At 36.3% G+C, this 21,801-nt stretch overlaps 1 protein-coding gene across 3 annotated transcripts in view; it reads left to right on the top strand.

The window, feature by feature from the left end:
- Positions 1-21,801, top strand: part of nsd2 (nuclear receptor binding SET domain protein 2) — a 139,669-nt gene that overhangs the window by 68,415 nt on the left and 49,453 nt on the right. For all 3 annotated transcript variants that reach the window (XR_005633412.1, XM_039751741.1, XM_039751742.1), the window contains exons 7-11: positions 9,704-9,763; positions 11,747-11,865; positions 14,917-14,989; positions 15,086-15,192; positions 15,970-16,104. Coding sequence is in view for 2 of the 3 variants with exons in the window: in XM_039751741.1 (XP_039607675.1) it covers positions 9,704-9,763; positions 11,747-11,865; positions 14,917-14,989; positions 15,086-15,192; positions 15,970-16,104 (494 nt within the window). In the remaining variant the exon portion in view is untranslated. The remainder of the gene's footprint in view (positions 1-9,703; positions 9,764-11,746; positions 11,866-14,916; positions 14,990-15,085; positions 15,193-15,969; positions 16,105-21,801) is intronic.

Genomic DNA, 21,801 nt, shown 5'->3' with positions numbered 1-21,801 from the left:
TTAGGTCACTTTAGCCTGGTAATATTAACATTGCCCAAGAAGCTAAGGTGTTTGTATAACAAGATGTGTAGCTTACAAGTCCAAAGTGGTTGTGCTTAAACTTTAAAATACACTGGTTAGGCCTCATTTTGAGTACTCTACCAGGGCTTCTCAAACTCGGTCCTGGGGGACCCCTGTGGCTGCAGCTTCTGTTTTATAATTGGACTCCTGGGCTAATTAAGTGAACTGTTGTTTCCCAGATTCCCTGTTTTGGGAACAATATACAAATTAGAAAGCTAACTTTGGTAAAAAATAAATAAATAAATAAATAAATAAAAAAGTATTGTATTAGCAGTTATGTGTATTTTTTTCTTTTTAACAGTATTTTCATCTTGATTGTCATACTACTTTTCTAGGTGTTCTAATTGTTTTATTAATCCGTTATTTACTACTTTGTGGTGCTGACGCCAAAGTAGTTGCAGCCTTTCACGTTTGAGTGTTTTTTGCTTGGGTTTCTGCTCTGCTTGTTTTTAATTGTCATTATTAAGATTCAATGAGGGGAGCAAACTGCACAGAGAGGGCACAATATAATAAAAAGATAGTTAAGCACTTAAATCCATAGCAAAACAGAAATATTTCTAAGTTTCTTATAAATGTAAAAATCATGCTGCTGTGCTTTTCTGAAGGTAGAATAAAAGATAAATAATACCAGCTAATTAAATGAGATCAGTGTTATCAGGTGTTGTCACGGATTAGGAATCTGGTTGGAAATAAAACCTGCAGCCACAGGGGTCCCCAGGACCGAGTTTGAGAACCCCTGTACTATACAGTATATAGTTTTGGTCTCCAGACTACAGAAAAAGTCCAGAGAAGAACGACTAGGATGAGTTCAGGATTGCCAGTTAGTTATGAGGAAAGATTAAAAGAGCTAGGCCTTTTCTGTTTAAGCAAAAGGAGATTTAGGCCGGGTTTATACTTCACAAGGCGGATGCTCCAATAGATGCTACTGCTACACAAGCATTGTTCTGTTTATACATGCACGCATACTTTACATAAATCTGGAAAATTTCACCAGTGCATGATATCACTGAGAAAATGTTCGGCTTCGTTGTGATGTGAATTGCCTGCAACATCCATTAAATTCAAAGCACACCTTGCCACAATATCTCTGTAAAAGATGTTTACATCCATCAATCCAGGGTTGCACCCATTCCAGCAAGCATCGGGTGCGAGACAGAAACAGAATCCCTGGACGGGGCACCTGCTCATCGCAAGGTAAACACAAGCATACACGTACACTAGCGTCATTTTTGTGTTGCCAAATCCCCAAACCTTTGTGTCTTTGGAAGGAAACTGGAGCACACTATGGAAACCCATCAGGAAAACATGTAAACTCCAGGTGGGGGAACACCAGGGACATGACTCCCTGCGAGGCAGCAGCTCTGACACTGTGCCACCCCCACATGTATAATTATTAACAGTATTTATTATTTAAATGAAGCTGATTTATCTGTAAAATGTAACATACATACTTTAATGCATTTCATCATGAAAGTAATATCAAATATAAATCTAAGGATTCTAAACGTGCAGAGCTCTGGAATATCATACATTTAATGTTTTGTGTGACGATCTATTGCTGCTTGCCGCTGCTGTCAGTTCAGGAGAAAGCCCTAGAAGCATGTAGCAATGAACTGGGTTGGTTTTAAGATGTTTACAATGGTCTACTTTAATCTATATAATAAAAGCCCAGCGTGGGGTCTGCGTTCCTTTTGGCTGTATAGCCGCCCCGTAGAAAAGCCCCAGTCCGTTCCCTCTCAGAATTCCTGCTTACCCCCCTCCGTTCTTTCCCCTTTACTTTTATTTTTCCTGTTCCCGAAAATCTTTTCAAAACAAAAGTGAAGAAATAGACAGAGTGTCATATTAACGTCTTCTCTCCTCTGCCTATTAAATAATCAATAAAATGAAATAAAAAAATCACGAAAGAAACAGAAACCACATCCTACCCTTACAGCGTTCTCCGCGCTTCTGGCGTTACAGCCAAACACGTGGTGTATGCAGGTTATGAGGTGTGACGCTAATTAACGCCCGTACTACAAAAGATTATATTGTTGATATACTATTAACTATTTACAGGGATCAACTCTTTTGGGGAAGTTCATAACCAAAAAAAAAAAAAATTTTATTACAAATAACGTGCACTTGAGTATTTCGAGCCCCGCGTCTGAGTCGGATGGTTCCCCTGGTCACCAATTTGTGTGTTTCACTATGCCTTTCCGTCTTCAGCTTCAGCATGTGCACTTGTACGGAGGAGACCTTACGGAACAATGCCGAAACGAAACGCAACTAAACCTGCTGCTGCAAGAGAGGACACATTACAGTGTGATCACGAAGCAAAAAGGCAAAGGTGTGACAGTCGCTCGCAAGAAACGGACACTCAGCATTTACACAGATTAGCTCAACTGAAACCCCTATAGAGAGAGAAGACAGATTACGTACCCCGTGATCGCGAAAGAAAGAGGCAAAAGCGTGCCAATGAGACACCCGATGAGAGGTCCTGATGATTTGAGTCCTTCAACTGTGGTCATCCAGCGCGCAGTGTAGCGCGCGCCAAGTTGCTATTGATAAAATAAACTACAAGGTTTAAGTGGACATCGCGAGATTAAAGCCAAAACAGACCTTTTCAGTGTGTCCTTAAATTTTTTTTCTTAGTGGCTCTGCTATACATTCTGATACTGTTAAGGTTAAAAAAAAAAAAAAAACACAGAAAATGGTAAGTGGGACTTCTAAAATGTATTGTGTCATTAAATTGGGGAATATGTGACGCTTGAATATAAAAGCACCATGAATGCATTTCTTTGTCAGAATTTTGGTTCACCTCATTGAATCATTCATCAAACATTGATGCATGCACATAGACCCTGTAGGATCTGTATAGCGCTTTTCTGACACATGTAGAATTTAAACGGAGACTCTGATGTTACATTCCAACTTGAGCACACTGCGCACCCCAACTTTTCATTGGTACTGCAACTCGCGCACGCATTGCGTTAATTTCTGAGGGCATGCTCAGAGGACGTGTGAAATGAACGCGTGGCAGCCACGATGTCTACGCGTTCTGAGCATGAAGTTTACACCGGCTGTAAGGGATGACATGATTGGAAGTGTTTAAAATCATGTAAGGAATTAGTACAGTGGATCGAGAGTGTTACTTTAAAATGAATTCAACAAGAACGTGAGGGCACAATTGGAAGCTTGTTAAGGGTAACAAACTTTACAAAGTTTTCCTTCACATAGAGAACCATAGATGCACAGCAGTTACAAAGTAGTGTGGTAGACAGTAGGATTTCAGAGACCTTCAAATATAAACAAAGTGTTATTTTAAGGTTTTTTGGGGCTGAATGGCCTGTTCTCATCTAAATGCTTCCAATGCTCTAATTTCCAGCAGTGTATCAACAAAAGCATTTTATAGTTGCTCCAATATGGAGGTAGTGGTATTTGAAGAATATATAGAAAACTGTAAATTTAGCTAATGGAAAATCCAAGACTCTTTGTTTTCTCATCAGTAATCTCTTATGAAATGTTGCCAGACAGCACTGCTACAGAAGGTTATATAAGTGAACTAGCAAAATACCCGTGCTTCGCAGCGGCAAAGTACTGCCTTAAAATTTTTATTAAGAAGAAAATGAAACCTTTTTAAACTGAGGGAAAATATACCAATAATTATTTAAGGATCTCTTTGTATACCACATTGTGAGTTCGGCCCTCCGGTTGTAATATGACCAAGCTGTACGCTGAGCTTACTCTTGAGCATGCAACGTAGAGCTGGCCATGTGAAAAGTAATCTTGTCTTAAATCTCACAGCTTGGATTGCTGCTGTCATAATCGGTTTGAGTTTCATAGTTTGTTTCAATTATGTTAGTATTTGCAGGACTTGTGTTGAAGTGACATTCCGCATCTGTCAAGTGTTGTAAGCACACAACCGGTTTCATCAATAACTTCACATCCAGCTTTTGAGAGTTGAAACATTCATAAACATCAAAGTGTCCACTACTGAAATCGTCACCTGTGAATCTAAGATGTTTAAGAGGCATTGGCGGTTGTCGAAAGGTGTAAAATATTTGGCCATTTCGGTACACTTGAAAGCGACAACCGAACAATTCAGCAGCAGCCATCAACTCGCATGCGGAACCATAGGTGAAGGGCTTAAGCATTTTACTCTTCTAGTGCTCCTGTGTAGTATAATTATCCCCTGTACCGTCATCAGTCCACACCTTGAACCTGTCCCAGTCATTCAATACATAAGACACAATGTTCCTCCGGATATCAAGAGTGAGCCTGATATGGGCGTGCAATATGTAACACAGAGAATGGAAAAGTCAGGCGGCATCTCCAGGCATGGAAACCACTGTATAAGTGGCAGTTCTTTGATCGATGGTGATCACCTCAATAGACATGTTAATGGGGGTACGGTTGGAACGATAAAGGAAATGGGTACCTGAACAATGTAAAGTAAGTCTAAAATACCTACACAATAACTATAATCGTAATAAACGAATAATAATACCGCTGAGAAGCCGTGGATTAAATAAAAAGGCTGTAGTTATCAGCATGGAGACGTGAATCCTGTGGCGAAGCAAGGAAGGGAATGTAGAGACCGAAGCGACGGACGACCTTGTATATGCAGGCAGCCAACAACGTGGGAGGCGTTGGGATGGGGTACCCAACACCGCCTCTCACGGTGACCGAGCTGCAGGCTATGGACGTATATATTTACGTAAATAGGATTCAGTTAGCGTTGGGAACCCGCGTACCAAATTTCTTGAAGATGGGCCCATAAGTAACAAAGACCGCTGGGAAGTTCAATATGGCAGCCGACAGTGGTGTTATACCACCGAAATAAGTACGGACATTGGTTTCGGTTAGCACAGGGAAGCCGCCTACCAAATTTCGTGAAGATAGGTTCATAAATAAGAAAGTTCAACATGGCGGACGTTGTCGACCGGTATGACCTTTATGTGTAGAATTTCGAAATGAAACCTATTTAACTTTTGTAAGTAAGCTGTAAGGAATGAGCCTGCCAAATTTCAGCCTTCTACCTACACGGGAAGTTGGAGAATTAGTGATGAGTCAGTCAGTCAGTCAGTCAGTCAGTGAGGGCTTTGCCTTTTATTAGTATAGATTGTGGCTCTTGTGCATAGCCAAGGTGCCACTGACAAACGGCGAAGATGGTTGTTACGCACTATCGGTGACTTTTCTGTTGTATTTTTATGTTGTTCTAGTGTTTGACTTCTGGAAAAACAAGGCAGAATGTATGGCTGTGGGTTCTGTTAATTATTGAGCAATGATTTTTATGGAGCATTTGAGACATTGGGGTAATTGATATATGTTCATTTAAATCCAAATAATAGCCAGCATGTAAAAGAGCAAAAATTGGCACATTGCAACAGTGGTTGGAATAATTATCAGATAAAATATTTTTAGTGAGCTGCATCTTAAAGCGAATCCACAAGTCAGAGGGAAATTGATAAGTCTGTTGTGGCAAGTGTTTGAATATAGAAAGCATTAGTCATAGAGGGATGAAATAGATGATGGTAAGTGGATCGTAGGATGTTGCTCTTAAGAACCTTAACCAATGCTGTTAATAATAATTAAGTGTGGTCAGACAAAATGCACCCTTGAAAGAGCCCCACACAACCATATTGAATGTACAGTGGTTAATACAAAATGTGTTAATGCAGGTGTCATTCTCCAGATTCAGGGTTGTTCTTGAGCTTCATGCTCTATTTAAATCATTCCGTTTTTCGCAAGTCCACAAAGCACATGGGGATGTTATTGACATACTCCCATAACCCCTTCAAAATCGGCTTGGGAAAACAGTTTGTGAACTCTTTAATATGGATAGAATTCTCAGTAAGCCTCCTTGTTCTTCAGTGCAGCCTTTGGATGGAATCTCTGTTATGTTATTCTGACTTTGGCTTTCCTAGTGAGGCTAAGGAATGAGAGTTTTAGTAATTTTAAATGTACAGGTATTCTTTGGGCTTGCCCATTCATCTCAAACCTCCCCCTTTTTGTAGGGATATTCCTCTTCCTCTGAAAGCCTCAAAGTACTCTTCCTCACCTTCTATGGTCTGTTTACAAGGCTTTTTAGCCAAGCACACACTCCAATAATATACAGTACTTTCTGCATTTTTTTCTTAGAACTAACTCTAAATTCTTTGACATTTAGGGAGGTTTTTAACCAACACAGTGACCTTAGCCACAGAAATTTACCCAACCCAAAGTAAGGTTTAATGCTTAATGCCAGGAATCGGGCATTGTGGGGTTAAGTCAATTTTTTGCGTTCTTCAAATAAGATCTTCCAGATCTGAGAAATAGGATAAATGATTCTTCAAACTTTTTTTTCCCCATTCCCCAGGGGTCCACATTTTGTTTAGTTTATACTAGGTTATGTTTGTATGTATTTAGTTTTGGGTACAACTCATTTCAGCTTTTTGAAACTCATAACATACAGTGTTTCAGACTACAGTAGGTCAGTGAAGAGCTGTTTCAAATATGTAGTAATTTATTAGGCAGCACTTTTTTTATGGCATTTAGTAAATTTTAATATGTACTGACTGCATTTGTCTGAGCTGTAACTAAGACCTGTGGTTCTCTTTGCTGATACAGTTTGCCTATATTTTGTGAAAGTATTCTCCTTGACACATTAAGTAGTTCTACAGTTTTTGTGACTTTTGTACCTGCAATGTAGTTGCCCAGTATTTCTCCTGTTTTGGAACCTTTTTTCAATTTTTTGCTTCATAGTGTTGATTGTTAAACTGTTTTATAGTTGATGCACACTATGTGTGATGTAGTTCCAAGGAGGGTTATTATAGTTTTGCCTTATTATATTAGTTTTTATTTCTGTTTTTTCTGACCTTATTTGAAAATTCAGTTTAGTTTTAGTTTTCCTTTGTGTATTTCTAGTTTTTAGTTTAGTTTTTGTTTTACAAAGAAATTTTTATTTTAATATGTTAGTTTTAGTAATTATGGTTAAAGAGCTACTATGGAGGTTTTGTGTCACAATGAGACAGAACTGTACACTTAACTGGTTTGGATATGAGTTTAATGTTGGTGGAAGCCACACGACAAAGTTTACTATTTGGTTTTGTTTTTATCTGATAAAAACATGTATAATCAAAACCAGGCACTGAATATGAACAATTTTATAATTTTTTTAAATTTCTGTCATTTGTGCTGAACAAATCTGTGCTGACTGTTGGCACTTTTTTTCCTTTTAGTGCCCAGAAATTACCAATTTGTAATGAAATGTAGGTGAATTTTAAGGTGTGAGGGTTTTTTATTCAAACATGTCTACAGTACACAACATATCCTGCTCCAGCGACAATGTGCTTATAATGAATACCTTCAATATTGCATTAAAAAATCTCAAATACTAGGCTTTATTTTCTAACAGCCATATTGATCTCTGATTCCATCTCAGGCTCAAATAATTTATAGACAGAATTTTGCCACCTGTAGGCCTGGAAAGATATCAAAAATCAGAAAACAGATTCTACTGTATTCTGACAGGTATGACCATGAAAATCACAGGGGCTTAAAAAGAACCGGGCTCTTAGGCTTGAATCAGTGTGCAGACCCCACCTAGCTGTATTGAGGGAAACAAAGAAAAACAAGCATGTAGTGTCAAGGTTGGGGCAGTGAGACTTGAATAGCCTATGCATAAGAACAGTACACCCATAATGAGCAGAGCAAGAGCAGATAAGAGTATGGACAGGCACAAAATGAAAGAGACAACATCTGAGATTAATTACAATATATACATTTATCTAAACCTGTTTGTTCAGAGCAGGATCACAGGAAACCTGGAGCCTACCCAAGCAGGTTTGGATGCAAGGCAGGAAAATCCCTGGTATGCAATATGTATGATATGGCTTGATGTTAAGAACAAAAAGAATATGATGATTTCAACTGTCTATTTTGAGAGAGAGAAACTGAAAAAAGGGGACAGATATTTTAAAACGTCATGCTGCTATTGGGTTATTTTCCCAATATCTGGTATTAAGAATGATGATTATTAGCTGAAAAAGATAAATTAATAAATATAGCATATATACAAAAACACATTAGTATGTTTAGCTTTCCATCACTTAGCAGACTCTCTTCCCCCAACTACCTGTAGTTCAGTAGAGACATTGCCAACTCAGGAATTTTACAAGGTCTGTATCGCTTCATTGTTAAACAACATTTTTAAAGCAAAAGTGATTGGTCAGCAACAATATGCTGATCTCGTATGATGACCTTGTCAGTTTCGTGCCGTTTTATTTTCAAAAATTGGAAGCCGTCTCCCCTAAACTTTCTCGTGTACTCAGATATGGGGATGGATATTTGAGGAATAAATCGCAGGACCATGATTATATTATGTACATTAAAGAACCATCAAATTAATAACATATTGAACAATTAATATAAAAGTAAAGTAGAATAAATTGGATTTAGCAGCTGCATGAATAAAAAAAAAAGTGTGTGTTCAGGTAAAGTACCACTTCCGGTTGATGGATTTGGCCCAAAAGTTAATACAGATCTAAAATTTTGGTGTAATGACCACATGCCAAATTTCATCCATCTATCTAGTTATGTTTTTGAGTTATTGTAGATATATACACACACACTTCCAATAAACTGTATTTTCGGACACTGGGAGGTCTAAAACGTCAAGATTCGTCAAAATCTCTTGTCAGATTTTTTTTGTTCATGGTTACTATACTTTCTCTTCTACTTCGTATGCGAAGTGGCAAATGAATTACCGTCAGCAAAAAGCAGGCACCTGAGAAATAAACTGAAACGTTACTCACTCATGGTTTTTCTATCTATACGGTAGTAAAATGTTTATTGACCAGCACATTCTAGTTTCAGGCTTTTAAAATGACATCTTGATATACAAGTGCAAAGAAAGGCGGCACGTAAATTGCTTTCTAGTCACACGCTTTATGCGCGTATTCAGCTTGCTCTGTCACCGCAAACGGTGTGTGAACACCCGCCCTCCTTCACCAGCTGCTGTTCAATGGATGGATATGTGTGGGCGGCTCGTGAGGGATGACTTTTTCAGTTTTAGAGTTAAGAGTTATAAGGGTTAACAACTAACAGCAAGAATATTCATTCAAAAATGAAAACTAAAATTATTTTTAGTAAATTATTTTATTTCAGTTAGTCTTTCCATTATTTTTTTAATAATTTCATTTAGTTTTTCATTTTGGTTTTGTTAATTTTATTACAGTTTACGAAAATGTTTTTTTTTAATAAGGGTTTCGATTTTGACTGTAGTTTTCATTAACTATAACATTGGTTCCAAGTTTTAATTTCTTTCTTGTGTTATGCTTGTTTTGTCCTCTTCCAGTCTATATTAATACACTTGATCCCATAATTTTTCTTCTGAACACTAAAGTTACTTATAGAATGGATTATTATTTTCAGCCTTTCTCTCAGCCAGTGCCTTTTTTCAGTTTCCTTTGATCAAAGGTGCCATCTTGTTGTTGTTTTGGGCAAAATTAATTTTTAATTTGTTTGATTTGTTTGTTTTTGCTATTACGATGGTTATTGAGAAAAACCTTTTTCATGAATGCAGTACTAGAAGAATGTTTCCTTGTCTGTATAAATGTGTGCAAATGTTAGAATTAGTTCAGTATAAGTGAATTTCAAATGTAATTTTTCCTTTTCCTTAAAGCTAGAGGACAGTGGATGCGTATTTCTCAGAACAAAAATGAAAAGGCTACAAAACCAAGAGGTATGTATTATACTATAGCCAGTCTAGTACAGTTTATCTGAATATGCCCAGTTTGTGTTTTGTAAAACTGAAAACTGACATTCAAAGAATGAGAATATTTTGTGGTGTTTTCTTTCAGATGTTGATTATAGTTGTCAATTCGCTATTCAGATTTCTGCATTGTTCTTGTTGCAAAAGATATCAGATATTTCTAATGCATCGTTTTTGAAGAATTTAATTGCATTGTGATTTGTAGAAGGAAAATTGTTACTGAATTGTGTGTATACTAATGACATTTGTTTTGTGCATATTATGTGTATTTGAGTGTATATATAGTGCCTTCAAAAACATACTGATCTCTTCACTTTTTACACATTTTTTATATTGCAGACTTATACTAAAATCATTTAAATTAAAATTTCCTTCAAGTAACACACAGTACCATAGAAAGACAAAAGAAGGTTTTAATTTTTTTTTTTTTTTTTAAATAAAAATCTGAAAAATATATGTGCACCTACACCATATGAAAACTGGATTTAGTGCCTTGCTGGGCCAGTTAATGGCTTCCAGCACAGCAGGCATGAGTGAGTGAAGATTGGCTGAGGCATTGCTGACCTGTTGGCCAGTTCACAGAGAAGTTCCAACAGGTAGCTGATACAAATGGGCAAGAAATAAAAAAAAAAATTATCCAGTGTAAATGCGCAGCATAATCCCTCTTAACGGAGAATTAAATTAGTCTGTACATCATATTCACCGTTTTTGAGGTGTAATATGTTTGTTTCATTAATGCAGATTGTAATAACCACTCAATGATATGAATTATGTTTGCGAGTTGTCATTTAGCTGAACTTCCCTTCTAGATCAAGGTTGCTGTTATTTCCCTGTTTATCCGAAATGTTGCATATGCATGTGTCAAGAGTTGCCATAAATATATCCATTTTCCACTGTCATTTTTTTTGTTTATAGATCCTGATGTTTGTGTGGGAAGTTGCGTATGCACATTTCTTACCTTTGTATGCCTACAAGTTTTATAAATTAGTTCTCTTGTGTGGATTTCGTACTATATTCTTTTAATGTTTAATAATCCAAAAAGGTGCTGAACTGTCTGATGTACAAGAGATGCTGTAATAGCTTGTTTTCTATCTGTCATAATTTCTTTTTAAGGTGTTATCCACATTCTAAATTAGTTCATTACTGTAAATTTTTCTGATTATTTTTAATGCTATAATATGATGGAACAGTTAGAGAAGCACGAAAATGTTGATAAACCAGTCTGAGCATGTTACATTTTCTCAGTAGTGAAAGTAAACTTAATATACCTGATAATGGCCTAAAGCCATTGGATGCATTGATTAATTTCTTGGTTTCAAAACCATTTATATAGTGAAATTTTAGATCAATAGTTGTGTTATTCTTAAATCAGTAGTGCACTGTTAGCCTACAAGAACAAGGTTCTTCACAGGCTATATACAGTAGGACTATGTGGCAAAAGTGTTTTCACGGTTATGCCATTTTTCTCCAGGTGTACGGCCTTTTATACTGATAGGGGATACTATTTTCAAGTCTGAAAAGGGATCCCACTAAAGATGGCAAGGTCTGTATCCCCTGCACAACTGGTAAACTAGTTCATTCCTAAAAGGCTTTGTTCTGTTTTTTTTTTTTTGTGCAACTATCTTATGCTTTTGTGTCAAATTCTGTATGTCATCAGGATTTCTATGTATAACGACATATGTACCAGTACTGTGTGATCTGCTCTGAATAGCTGAAGTTTATGCAAGGGTACTCAGAAGGGGCTTATTTAAACTGCTCCTTTACCTGAATAGTCAGCTTACTCATTTTTTTTCCCCAAATGTTGACTCTTTGCAGATCCTAATATTTTGGCAATTTGAGTTTTGTGATTACAATGTTGCCGTATTACTGGGTTTTTAAAACACTTGCCTAATTTTTTTTCAGTTTACTGTATATTCAGTATATCTAATGTAATGATTTTTTTTTTTTTTATAGGAAAATCTGAAGTATCACAAAGAAAAAAGCAGATTAAAAGGCCATTAGAACTTGATGAACATTTGAAAACCATGGAGCCAAGGAAGAGGGCCAGAAGAGACAGTAGTCTGAGCCCAAAGGTGAATAATAATTTATCTTAACTGTTAAATTGGGGTGTGTGGGTTTTTTTTTTTTTTTTTTTGCAATTTTATATAATTCTTTTATTGTGCATTTCGAAAAGTAATAGTTCTGATTAATGTACTGTACATCTTCATTGACACGGCTGTGGCATCAAATTTAAATTGGATTAAAATCAGCCCAGTTTTCTAATACCTCCCGGAAATTTTGTTTGTTTCTATGGCTGTGGGAAACATCAAATATGAAATGAATATTTAAATGACTACATTGCGCATATCAAGTACAAATTATCGTATAACTTACTTTAACCCTTTGAACCTGGCAGGCAGTTTTTTTAGGTCAACTGCATAGCAGTATATACCCAAAAGGTTGGTATAACAGCCAATCTATTTATCGTTATAACCATGCTGTCCTAAACAGCCTGCGCATTATCTTTTACACTGCTACAGTACTCTCTGAATCTTGCAGACCATTTCTTAGAGGTATATTCTTGAAAGGCCACTACATGCTTCTCTTGTCATAATCCGGCTGGCAAGAATACACAAGTTACACCATTTTTTAATTTATTTTTTATCTACAGGCTGGTTTGTTTTTTCTTGTAGCTTCTGAGAAGAATATAGAAATTATTTCAGTTGTAATTTAGCATGGTATCAGCTCAAAACAATAGATGCTTAGTGTGTGCAGAGAAGTACAAGCAGGCAAAGAATGTTTTTGCCCTACTGCTCCACAGAAGATTTTTCCTCCCTGAGCTCATCTTAGAACATCTGCATTACAGTATGACAGGTGTACTGCCCCAGTCAAATTCTCCTCCTGTCACTGTGCCAGTGGCAGTTTGAGTGCTTCACTCCAGTAACGAGACCAGGTTTGAATAAATACTGCTTTGTTAAATTTAACTTGGTTGTAATTTCACCATTTTGTACACAGGTTTAAAATTGTTTTAATTAAAAGCCACTAAGTATTATAAACAAGAATTATTTAATGCAGACAACTGTTGTAGCCTACAGGAGCAACTAGACTCATCATATTGATATGAATGTATGTAACAAAGGGTTAAATCAAGGATTTATAAAGTGCTTTAGGGAAGATTTCAAAATATTGAGATAAATATATTGTATATTGTGAAATAGCCTAAAATATCATGAATTTTTTATAGGCCATACTTTGCAGCCTTTTGTATAATGAAAGACTTATTTTCAGTAAGAATTATGTATGTGTTGAATATGGTAATGTATGTAAAAATGCATTCCAACAGTAAATACATAATTACAAAATATTGTTATTGCAGTTTTGAAAAAAAGTTTACTTTTTTTTTTATAAACTTACTACTGAGTACTTCTGTGTATATATTTTATGTAAGCAAGCAATCATGGTTTAAGATTATTAAAATTAACTAGCCAACCCGCGGCGTACCATACCCGGCGTAATCAGGCCGGTTTTTTTTAATGATTTTTAAGCACAGGGAGAAAATTAACATTTGAAAAATCAGTAATGTAATAAATCAGCAAGAAAAGCAACATTGTAACAATGCACGGGACCAACCAACACACAATCGTCCATGACTGAAAACTGGTAGACCGCCATCGCTCATGTACCCACCTCCAACTCGTCACTTGAGTCATTGTTTTTGTTTTGAGGGGACTGGGTGGTCTCATGGTCTGGAATCCCTACAGATTTTATTTTTTCTCCAGCCATCTGGAGTTTTTTTGTTTTTTCTGTCCCCCCTGGCCATTGAACCTTACTCTTATTCAATGTTAATGTTGATTTATTTTGTTTTATAATTGTGTCTTTCATTTTTCTATTCTTTAATATGTAAAGCACTTTGAGCTACTGTTTGTATGAAAATGTGCTATATAAATAAATGTTGTTGTTGTTGTTGTAGTCTTTGCACAGTCCAGATGCACCTGTGACTCATGTAGACTTTCCGTGTTCCTGCAGGAGCATCTAAGAAGACGCATGTTTGTCGCGGATGCGAATTGCTGTATGTAGTGTGTAAAACAGTTTGCTATGGTGCACACGATCATGCGTCGTAACCGAAAACTCGGTTTTTAAAGACTGCTTACTTCTTGGAGTTGGTGGGCGTGACTCCTTCCTGCGTGCGCCATAGGTTTCTTACTTGTCGGCGCTTAGTGAATCCACGCCCCTTCCGGCGTGTTTTCCATGGGTGTCTTGCCTTAGTGAATTATATATATAGATTCTGGTCAGAATTATTAAAACACTTATTCACATTTACTTATTTGGCTGACGCCTTTATCCAAGGCGATTTACAACATTTCATACAATTGGTTACATTTCTTTTGATTGTTCAATTGGAGACCAGGCAGGTTAAGTGTCTTGGTCATGGTCACACAGTGTCAGTAGTGGAGTTTGAACCCACAACCTTTGAAGTCCACAGCCTTAACAACTACACCACACTGCCTGCCACTGGAACCAACCAACTTATTAAGCATTTTTCTTAATCAGTGTTCTGAGATTTGTTTCTGGACAATGAAGTTCCCTTCAAATAGTATTAATAGAGCATAACTCAGTGCTGCAGTTTTACTTAGTTATAACATTACTGTTTCAATCACAGTGGGTAGCTGAGACTTCTCATTGCTTTAAAGCACTGATAGTTTGGGAGCATACATCTACCACACAATGAACTACCTGAACCGAGACCCAAATGGTGAGAGAGAGAAAAAACAAATTATTCTTTATGATCATGACTACATGGAACATGGTATTTGAATGCAAGTCAGATAGTTACATTAAGCATTATTTAGCAGCTAGGGTCTGAGAACTTCGATTAAACAAATGAAATATCTATAATATGCTAAAGATCAGCAGAAACTGTTAAATTATAGAATGGTGAAAATCTCAATTTTATTGTTTTTCTTGTTTGGAAAGAAAGTGTTTATGATGATTGTTGTCTATTTTAAATGTTTTTCAAATAGATGTGTTGTCACCTATTCAATCTAATTGTTCAATTTTTTTTCGACTTTCTGCTAAGGTGTATCTAATTAGAAAATAACATTGCAGTGCCTTGAGTTTTTTTTTTCCTTTTCAAATTTCTTCAGAAAAAACCTAAACAGTTGAAAAGGAAGCGATCTCCAGAAAGATTAGGCTTAATGATGGAAACTAAATATACAGGTAAGCTAATACAATATCAGTTATTTGTCTTGCATCTAATGTTTTGTCAAAAGTAACTGTTTCTCTTTTTTTCCTCCAATAATATAAATATAATAGACAACTTCAAACCATTGAAAAAGTATAAAAGACGTTTGAACAATGAAACAACTTTATCCTTTGGCAGCAAGAATTCCTCCTTGCAGAACTCTTGCCCTGAACATGAGGTAAGCAGCAATGTCTATGTCAGCAATCTGTTTATTGCATTAGCTTTAATTTCACTTTTGATACCTCTTAGAAATTATTAGGGTGTTAAGAACATAGAAATATTTATTATACTGTAAAACAATTTTCTGTTGACTTAGTTACAGTATGTCTGTATACTTTGAATATTTGGTTTAATCAACATTTAAAGATGATATTTATGTTTTTATAAATAGTCATATTATACTATCCTTGCCCTACCATATTATACCTTCTACTGAAGATGACTGCAGAATTTAAATTTATAGAAGCCATTACGTGAAGATACTGAGTTTTGGAATTTTGGCCTGTTATTTTTTTTGGTCTGCATTAAGCTTGCATGCTCTTTATTTGTGTATTTATGCCAAAACTAAAGATGATTTTGGTTTTCCTTTCACATACTAAACATGTTTTTAAGGTTACTGGGCAAGTCTAAAATTGGTCCAGTATAAGTAAGAGATGTGTAAGTATTGGTACGTTCTGCAGTATAGGTTTGGTTTATACCTTGTGTCGAATTTCCAAAAAGGTCTCCATTTAAAATTGGTTCCAAATCAATTTAAGCAAGTTAAGTTAATGGCTGGATTAATTTCTTTTGTCAGCCTTTTCCTACTTTGTGCAACTATATACAGTATCTACTCCTCCATCAGTTGGTATTTCTGTTTTGAAACCTTTATCAAATATAAAAATTGTCCTAAGTGGTTAAATTAATTTTTTACTTCTAGCCGTGTTACTGTTTTACTTCTGTTCTTTTAACTCTTTAGAATTCATTTGAAGGGCATTCAGAGGACCGCCCAGAATCACCATATGAAAGTGCAGATGAGACACAGACTGAAACTTCAGTGTCCTCAAAGAAATCAGAGCGAGGAGGGAATTCAAAGAAAGAAAGTATTTGTCAGGTAAAGAGGTTTGTTTAATTTTTAAAATTGATTTTTTCCATTGGCTTGATTTACATGAGAGCTGTGGTAAATAAAACATTGATTCAAATTTTATAATTTTACACTGTCTCTCCAAAAGTATGTGGACACCTTACGACCATGCATATATGAAATTTCTGGATATCCCTTTCCAAAACCATGGACGTTAATTTGGGATTGATCATCGCTTTGCAACTGTTACAGCCTCCGCTGTTCTGGGAAGGTTTTCCACAAACTTTTAGTGTGTCTGAGAATTTGTACCCTTTCACCCAAAAGAGCATTTGTGAGGTCAGGTACTGATGTTCGTTGAGAAGACCTGGTTTGCAAATCAGTGTTGCAGTTTATCCAAAGAATATTCAGTAGGGTATAAGTCACAGCTCTGGTGTAGGCCACTCGAGTTCCTCCACACCAATCTCATCAATCTTGTTTTTACAGATCTGGCTTTGTGAACAAAAGCACAATCACACAAAGGCATTTTAGACAACTGTGCGATTTCAACTTTATGGCAACAAGAACTGGAACCTTGGGTCCTTCCCCAAATTGTTGCCACAAAGTTGAAATAGCACAGTTGTCTAAAATGCTTTTGTGTGCTGTAGCATTAACAGTACCCTTCACTCGAACCAAGGAGCCTAACTCAGACTCTGGAAAACTATCCCAGACAATTATCCTTTCTCCACCAAAATTTAAAGTAGCCATTATGCAGTCTACAAGAGGCAACATTCTCCTGCCATCTGCCAAACACTGATATGTCCAGATAGTCTATTTCCATGTCTCTAGAGTCTTAATTGTGGCATGCTTTACATAATTTCAGCTGACGCTTGGCATTGCACATAGTCGTGTTAAGTGTTTGTGCAGCTGCCCGGCCATGGAAATCAATTTCAATCTTAGTAAAAATTAATTAGTCTTCTGTTAGACAACTTTAGGAAAACCTATTCCTATAGTGTGCCAAAAATACCTTAAACTAATGAGAAGAACTGCACTGATTAGTTTTCTCCTGCCCTTAACCAATTGCATATTGTTTTTCTCTTTCTTTAATTAAAATCCCAATATTTGTTATGATGTTTGTTCAACTCAACCTGGGATGACAAGGGCAATATAATTCAGTTTACTGGGCAGTGAGTAAAGTATTTTTTGATATTTTTAAGTAAATCAAAGAACTCTTTCATCCAGGAGCTCTGAAAAAATTTCATTTAATGGCAGAGCCAATTTTGTCTGAATCGCTAGAAAAAAGTATCCGTGAAGTAATTGGTCCAGTATTGCATTGGGGGGAGAACTCAAAAACCTTAGATTTAACATGGTGATTGCCGGACAGACTGGTCATGCACTGCCTGAATTACACCTTCTTTGCACAACATCTGACATGAACAAGCTTTCAAAGTTCCTGAAGTGAACATTTTTTAATTATAAACACGCAAAATTACACCTTTTTTAGGCTAATAAAGAAAAATTACAGTATGCAAGCTTTCAAGGCAACTCCTTCTTACCTGAAGAAGGGGCATGGGTTGCCTTAAATGTTTGTATATTGTACAGTAATCCCTCCTTGATCGTGGGGGTTGCGTTCCAGAACCCCCCGCGAGAGGTGAAAATCCGCGAAGTAAAAACCATACGTTTACATTGTTGTTTTTATATTGTCACGCTTGGGTCACAGATTTGCACAGAAACACAGGAGGTTATAGGGACAGGGACTTTAAAACACTGCAAACAAACATTTGTCTCTTTTTCAAAAGTTTAAACTGTGCTCCATGACAGGGGTCCTCAATCACAGTCCTGGAGGGCCCCAGTGGATGCAAGTTTTTAGTCCAACTAGTTTCCTAATTAGAAAGCAGTCCATGCTGATGAAACTTGGTATTGAACTATTTAGCTTGCTAATGCTTGCATTCATCCAAGAGCAATTTTAATTGCATTGTAGAGTTTCCTTCTGTGAGAACGTTATCCATGTGTTTTGTGGACTAGAATAGATGTAAACTTAATGGTCCTTCCAATTCCCCTCTCATTCATTTCTAAACATTTTTATCACAGATACTTCATGGTAAGCACGTTAGCTGGAGAGCTACTGGTTTATTGGTTATCTGCATCTCATTATTAACTAATGTCTGATTAAGAAAACGGGCAACAATTAAAACTTAAATGCAGCTGCTAAAATCTAAAATAGGCAATTAAGGGTTCTGAATAATAACAGGCAAGAAAACTAAAATTAAGCCCAAAAAACATATTGCTTTATTAGTAAATAAAAAGGTTCTAATTAAGAAATTGATTAAAGTGAAAACCTGCCACCATACCAGACCTCCAGGACTGTAATTGAGGACCTCTGTCATGGAGCACAGTTTAAACTTTTGAAAAAGAGACAAATGTTTGTTTGCAGTGTTTTAAAGTCCCTGTCCCTATAACCTCCTGTGTTTCTGTGCAAATCTGTGACCCAAGCGTGACAATACAAAAAAACAATGTAAACGTATAGTTTTTACTTCGCGGATTTTCACCTCTCGCGGGGGTTTCTGGAACGCAAACACCACGATCAAGGAGGGATTACTGTACAATATACAAACATTCAAGGCAACCCATGCCCCTTCAGGTAATAAGAAGGAGTTGCCTTGAAAGCTTGCATACTGTAATCTTTTTTTAATTAGACTATAAAAGGTGTAATTTTGCGTGTTTATAATTAAAAAATGTTCACTTCAGGAACTTTGAAAGCTTTGTAGAATCTACAAAGTAACTAAAATTAGTCTTTGATTAATAAAGGCACTAACAAGGCATAGAGTTAAACACCAACTTTCATTATCAGCAAGGACTAAGTTCTTATTAGAACACTGGCTGGAATGAAGTCTCATAGCCATTGCAAACCTCCAGGACTGTGATTGAGGAACCCTGCTCCATGACAAGACAGAGATGACAGTTCCCTCTCACAATTAAAACAATGCAAACATATCTTCTTCTTCAAAGGAGTGTGCTTCAGAAGCAGAGAAAATCAGAGAGAGAAAAGCAAACAATCAAAAATCAATAGGTGCTTTTAAGTATGCGAAGCACTGCCCGGCAAAGCAGCCGCAAGGATGGGAGTAATATGAAGGTAGTCTTTCAGCATTTTAATAGGAGCACCCGTATCCTCTAGGCCAGTGTGCAAACAGCCCCTCTGCTCACACCCCTTCTGTCAGGAGCAGAGAATGTCGGAGAGAAAGAGAGAAAAGCAAACAATCAAATATCAGTAGGTGCCGTTTGGGCTTTTAAGTATGCAAAGCACCATGTGGGAAGCTTATCGTATATCACTGAGGAGTTTTATTTAATACATAATGCATGCTGTGATTGGGTAGCTTCTCGGCCATCCACCAGTAGCGTCCCTTGTATGAAATCAACTGGGCAAACCAACTGAGGAAGCATGTACCATAAATTAAAAGATCAATTGTCTGCAGAAATCCGCGAACCAGTGAAAAATCTGTGACATATATTTAGATATGCTTACTGTACATATAAAATCTGCGATGGAGTGAAGCCATGAAAGTCGAAGTGCGATACAGCGAAGGATCACTGTAATTCATTTTAGTTAGCCAATAAACGGTGTAATTTTCACTTCCCACTACATTCATAATGGTTAACATGGTACAACACCCTAGTACTATAATAATTATAAACACAAAAGCATCCTGCTTGTGATGAATAAATTTGAGGCCTAAATATATTTGCTTCTTTGAGCTACTGATTTCATTAATGATTATATTAACACATTAACCTTATGCATTACTATTTTAACAGCATCTGGAATGTTTCATTAGCATGTCAGTTTATAGGGAATAAAAGTAAAACTTTCATTAGCAATGTAACTATGCAAAATTAACATTCTATTCTAGCTTAGCAAATACTCATGTGATTTAAATAATAACTTACTGGATTTACTGTTATGTAAGTTACAGTACATATTCTGCTTCACATTGAAAATGTACACTTTTAGAAAACCATTAGGTAAGTTAGTCATACTATTGCACAGGCTAGCAATACATTCAGATTGGAGGTTCTGCTCTTTTTAATCAGTTAAACATTTGACTTTTATTACAATTAAAAAAAAATAGATCTAGTTCAATACATATCAATTTATGCTTAAAGCCATGGTTTCTTTACCTATAACATTCTGTTAAAGCTAATTCATGTACACTGTAGTTGTGATATATGCTGTCTTATCTGCCTGAGTGCTGATGCTGTAGGGAAAGCTCAGTCTACATTTCTGTTGGTTAAACATGTTCTCTTGTGTGGTATATAACATGTATGTACACTACCGTTGCACCTATAACACATCTGCATGCCCAGGGTGATAGGACACCAGCCCATCACAGGGTGAGCACACACACCAAGGCCGATTTTAGCAAAACAAATTCACTTAACTTGCATGTCTTCGTACTATGGGAGGAAATTAGAGAACCTGCTCCATGCATCAGTGCTAACCCATTTTTCTTATTCATTTTAATCTACAAATATTAAACATTTGTCATTTACCTCCTAACAAATATTTTTGCTTTTTTAATGTTTTTTTAATGTAAAATCGACATAAGCAAGATGAAAGCATCAACACAGTATGAACACTGAATTTGACACAGATGCACACACAACCCCCACAACTTGTAGCACTTACCCCAACACCTTCAGACTCTCACATGCTTCTTCTAACACATCTGATCACTCAGATTTTTTTTCTCCACCGCTCTACCTTCCAAAACAACCAAATCAATGTAATGAACATATTTACATGTCTCATTTTCACAGCCACACAGGCATGAAGCCTCTTTGAAACCCTAAACTGTTAGAAAGGGGGCCACAGCAGTTACATTAAAATGTAAATCTAAAATCCGCCTGAATTCACAGTTTTGATCTTGGAGGTGATGTTCTGCAGATGAACCAGATTCAGCAACAGACAAGGAAGATTCTTCTATGGAAAACCAGATTCAGCATCAACCAGTAGAACCAGACAATGGAGAGATCCCACAGTTGAAAAGGCATGAGCATCCCAGGTCATTTGGCACCAGTTAAATGTTGCGGAAATTCTTTTAAAGTATCTTAAACAACTGGCAATATAACCATTGCAGTGAGCCATTATGGATGTCCATTATTATGCATTGGATTTAATGAAGCCTACAGATTTGCACCATTCACCATAGATAATAATACAGTATAGCTTATACCTATATATTTATAGAACTCTAAAAATACCAAAACATTAGTAAATAAAAAAACTTGGCAAGCATTATATCATTACGTTAGAACTTAGTATAGGTAAAAAAAAATGGTACAGAAGGCAGTAGAGATCATTATCTAAATGTTGAATGTGGTAGCAAATGGATTGTTGGTTACACAAAGAAAAGAACATGGATATTTTCCTTATAGAACGTTTTATCCTAAGAGCTGCTTGCTTGCATTGAAAAATAATTCATTAATATTAAGCTCTTAATACAGAGTAGATTTACTTACAATCCCAATTCTAAAAATGTCTGGATGCTGTGTAAATAAAAACAATCCAAAGATTTGCAAATCTCATAAACTCCTATTTTATTCACAATAAAACATAGAAAACCCATCAAATGCAGAAAATGAGACATTTTACTTCATTAAAAATATTAACTCATTTTTAATTTAATGGCAGCAACATGACTCAAAAGTTGGGACGGGGCAACAAAAGGCTGGAAAAGTAAGTACTAAAAAGAA

This window comes from Polypterus senegalus, chromosome 4 (assembly GCF_016835505.1).
Source record: "Polypterus senegalus isolate Bchr_013 chromosome 4, ASM1683550v1, whole genome shotgun sequence".
Classification (NCBI taxonomy): domain Eukaryota; kingdom Metazoa; phylum Chordata; class Cladistia; order Polypteriformes; family Polypteridae; genus Polypterus; species Polypterus senegalus.
The sequence above is the reverse complement of the archived record's forward strand: the minus strand, read 5'-3'. Positions and strand labels throughout refer to the sequence as shown.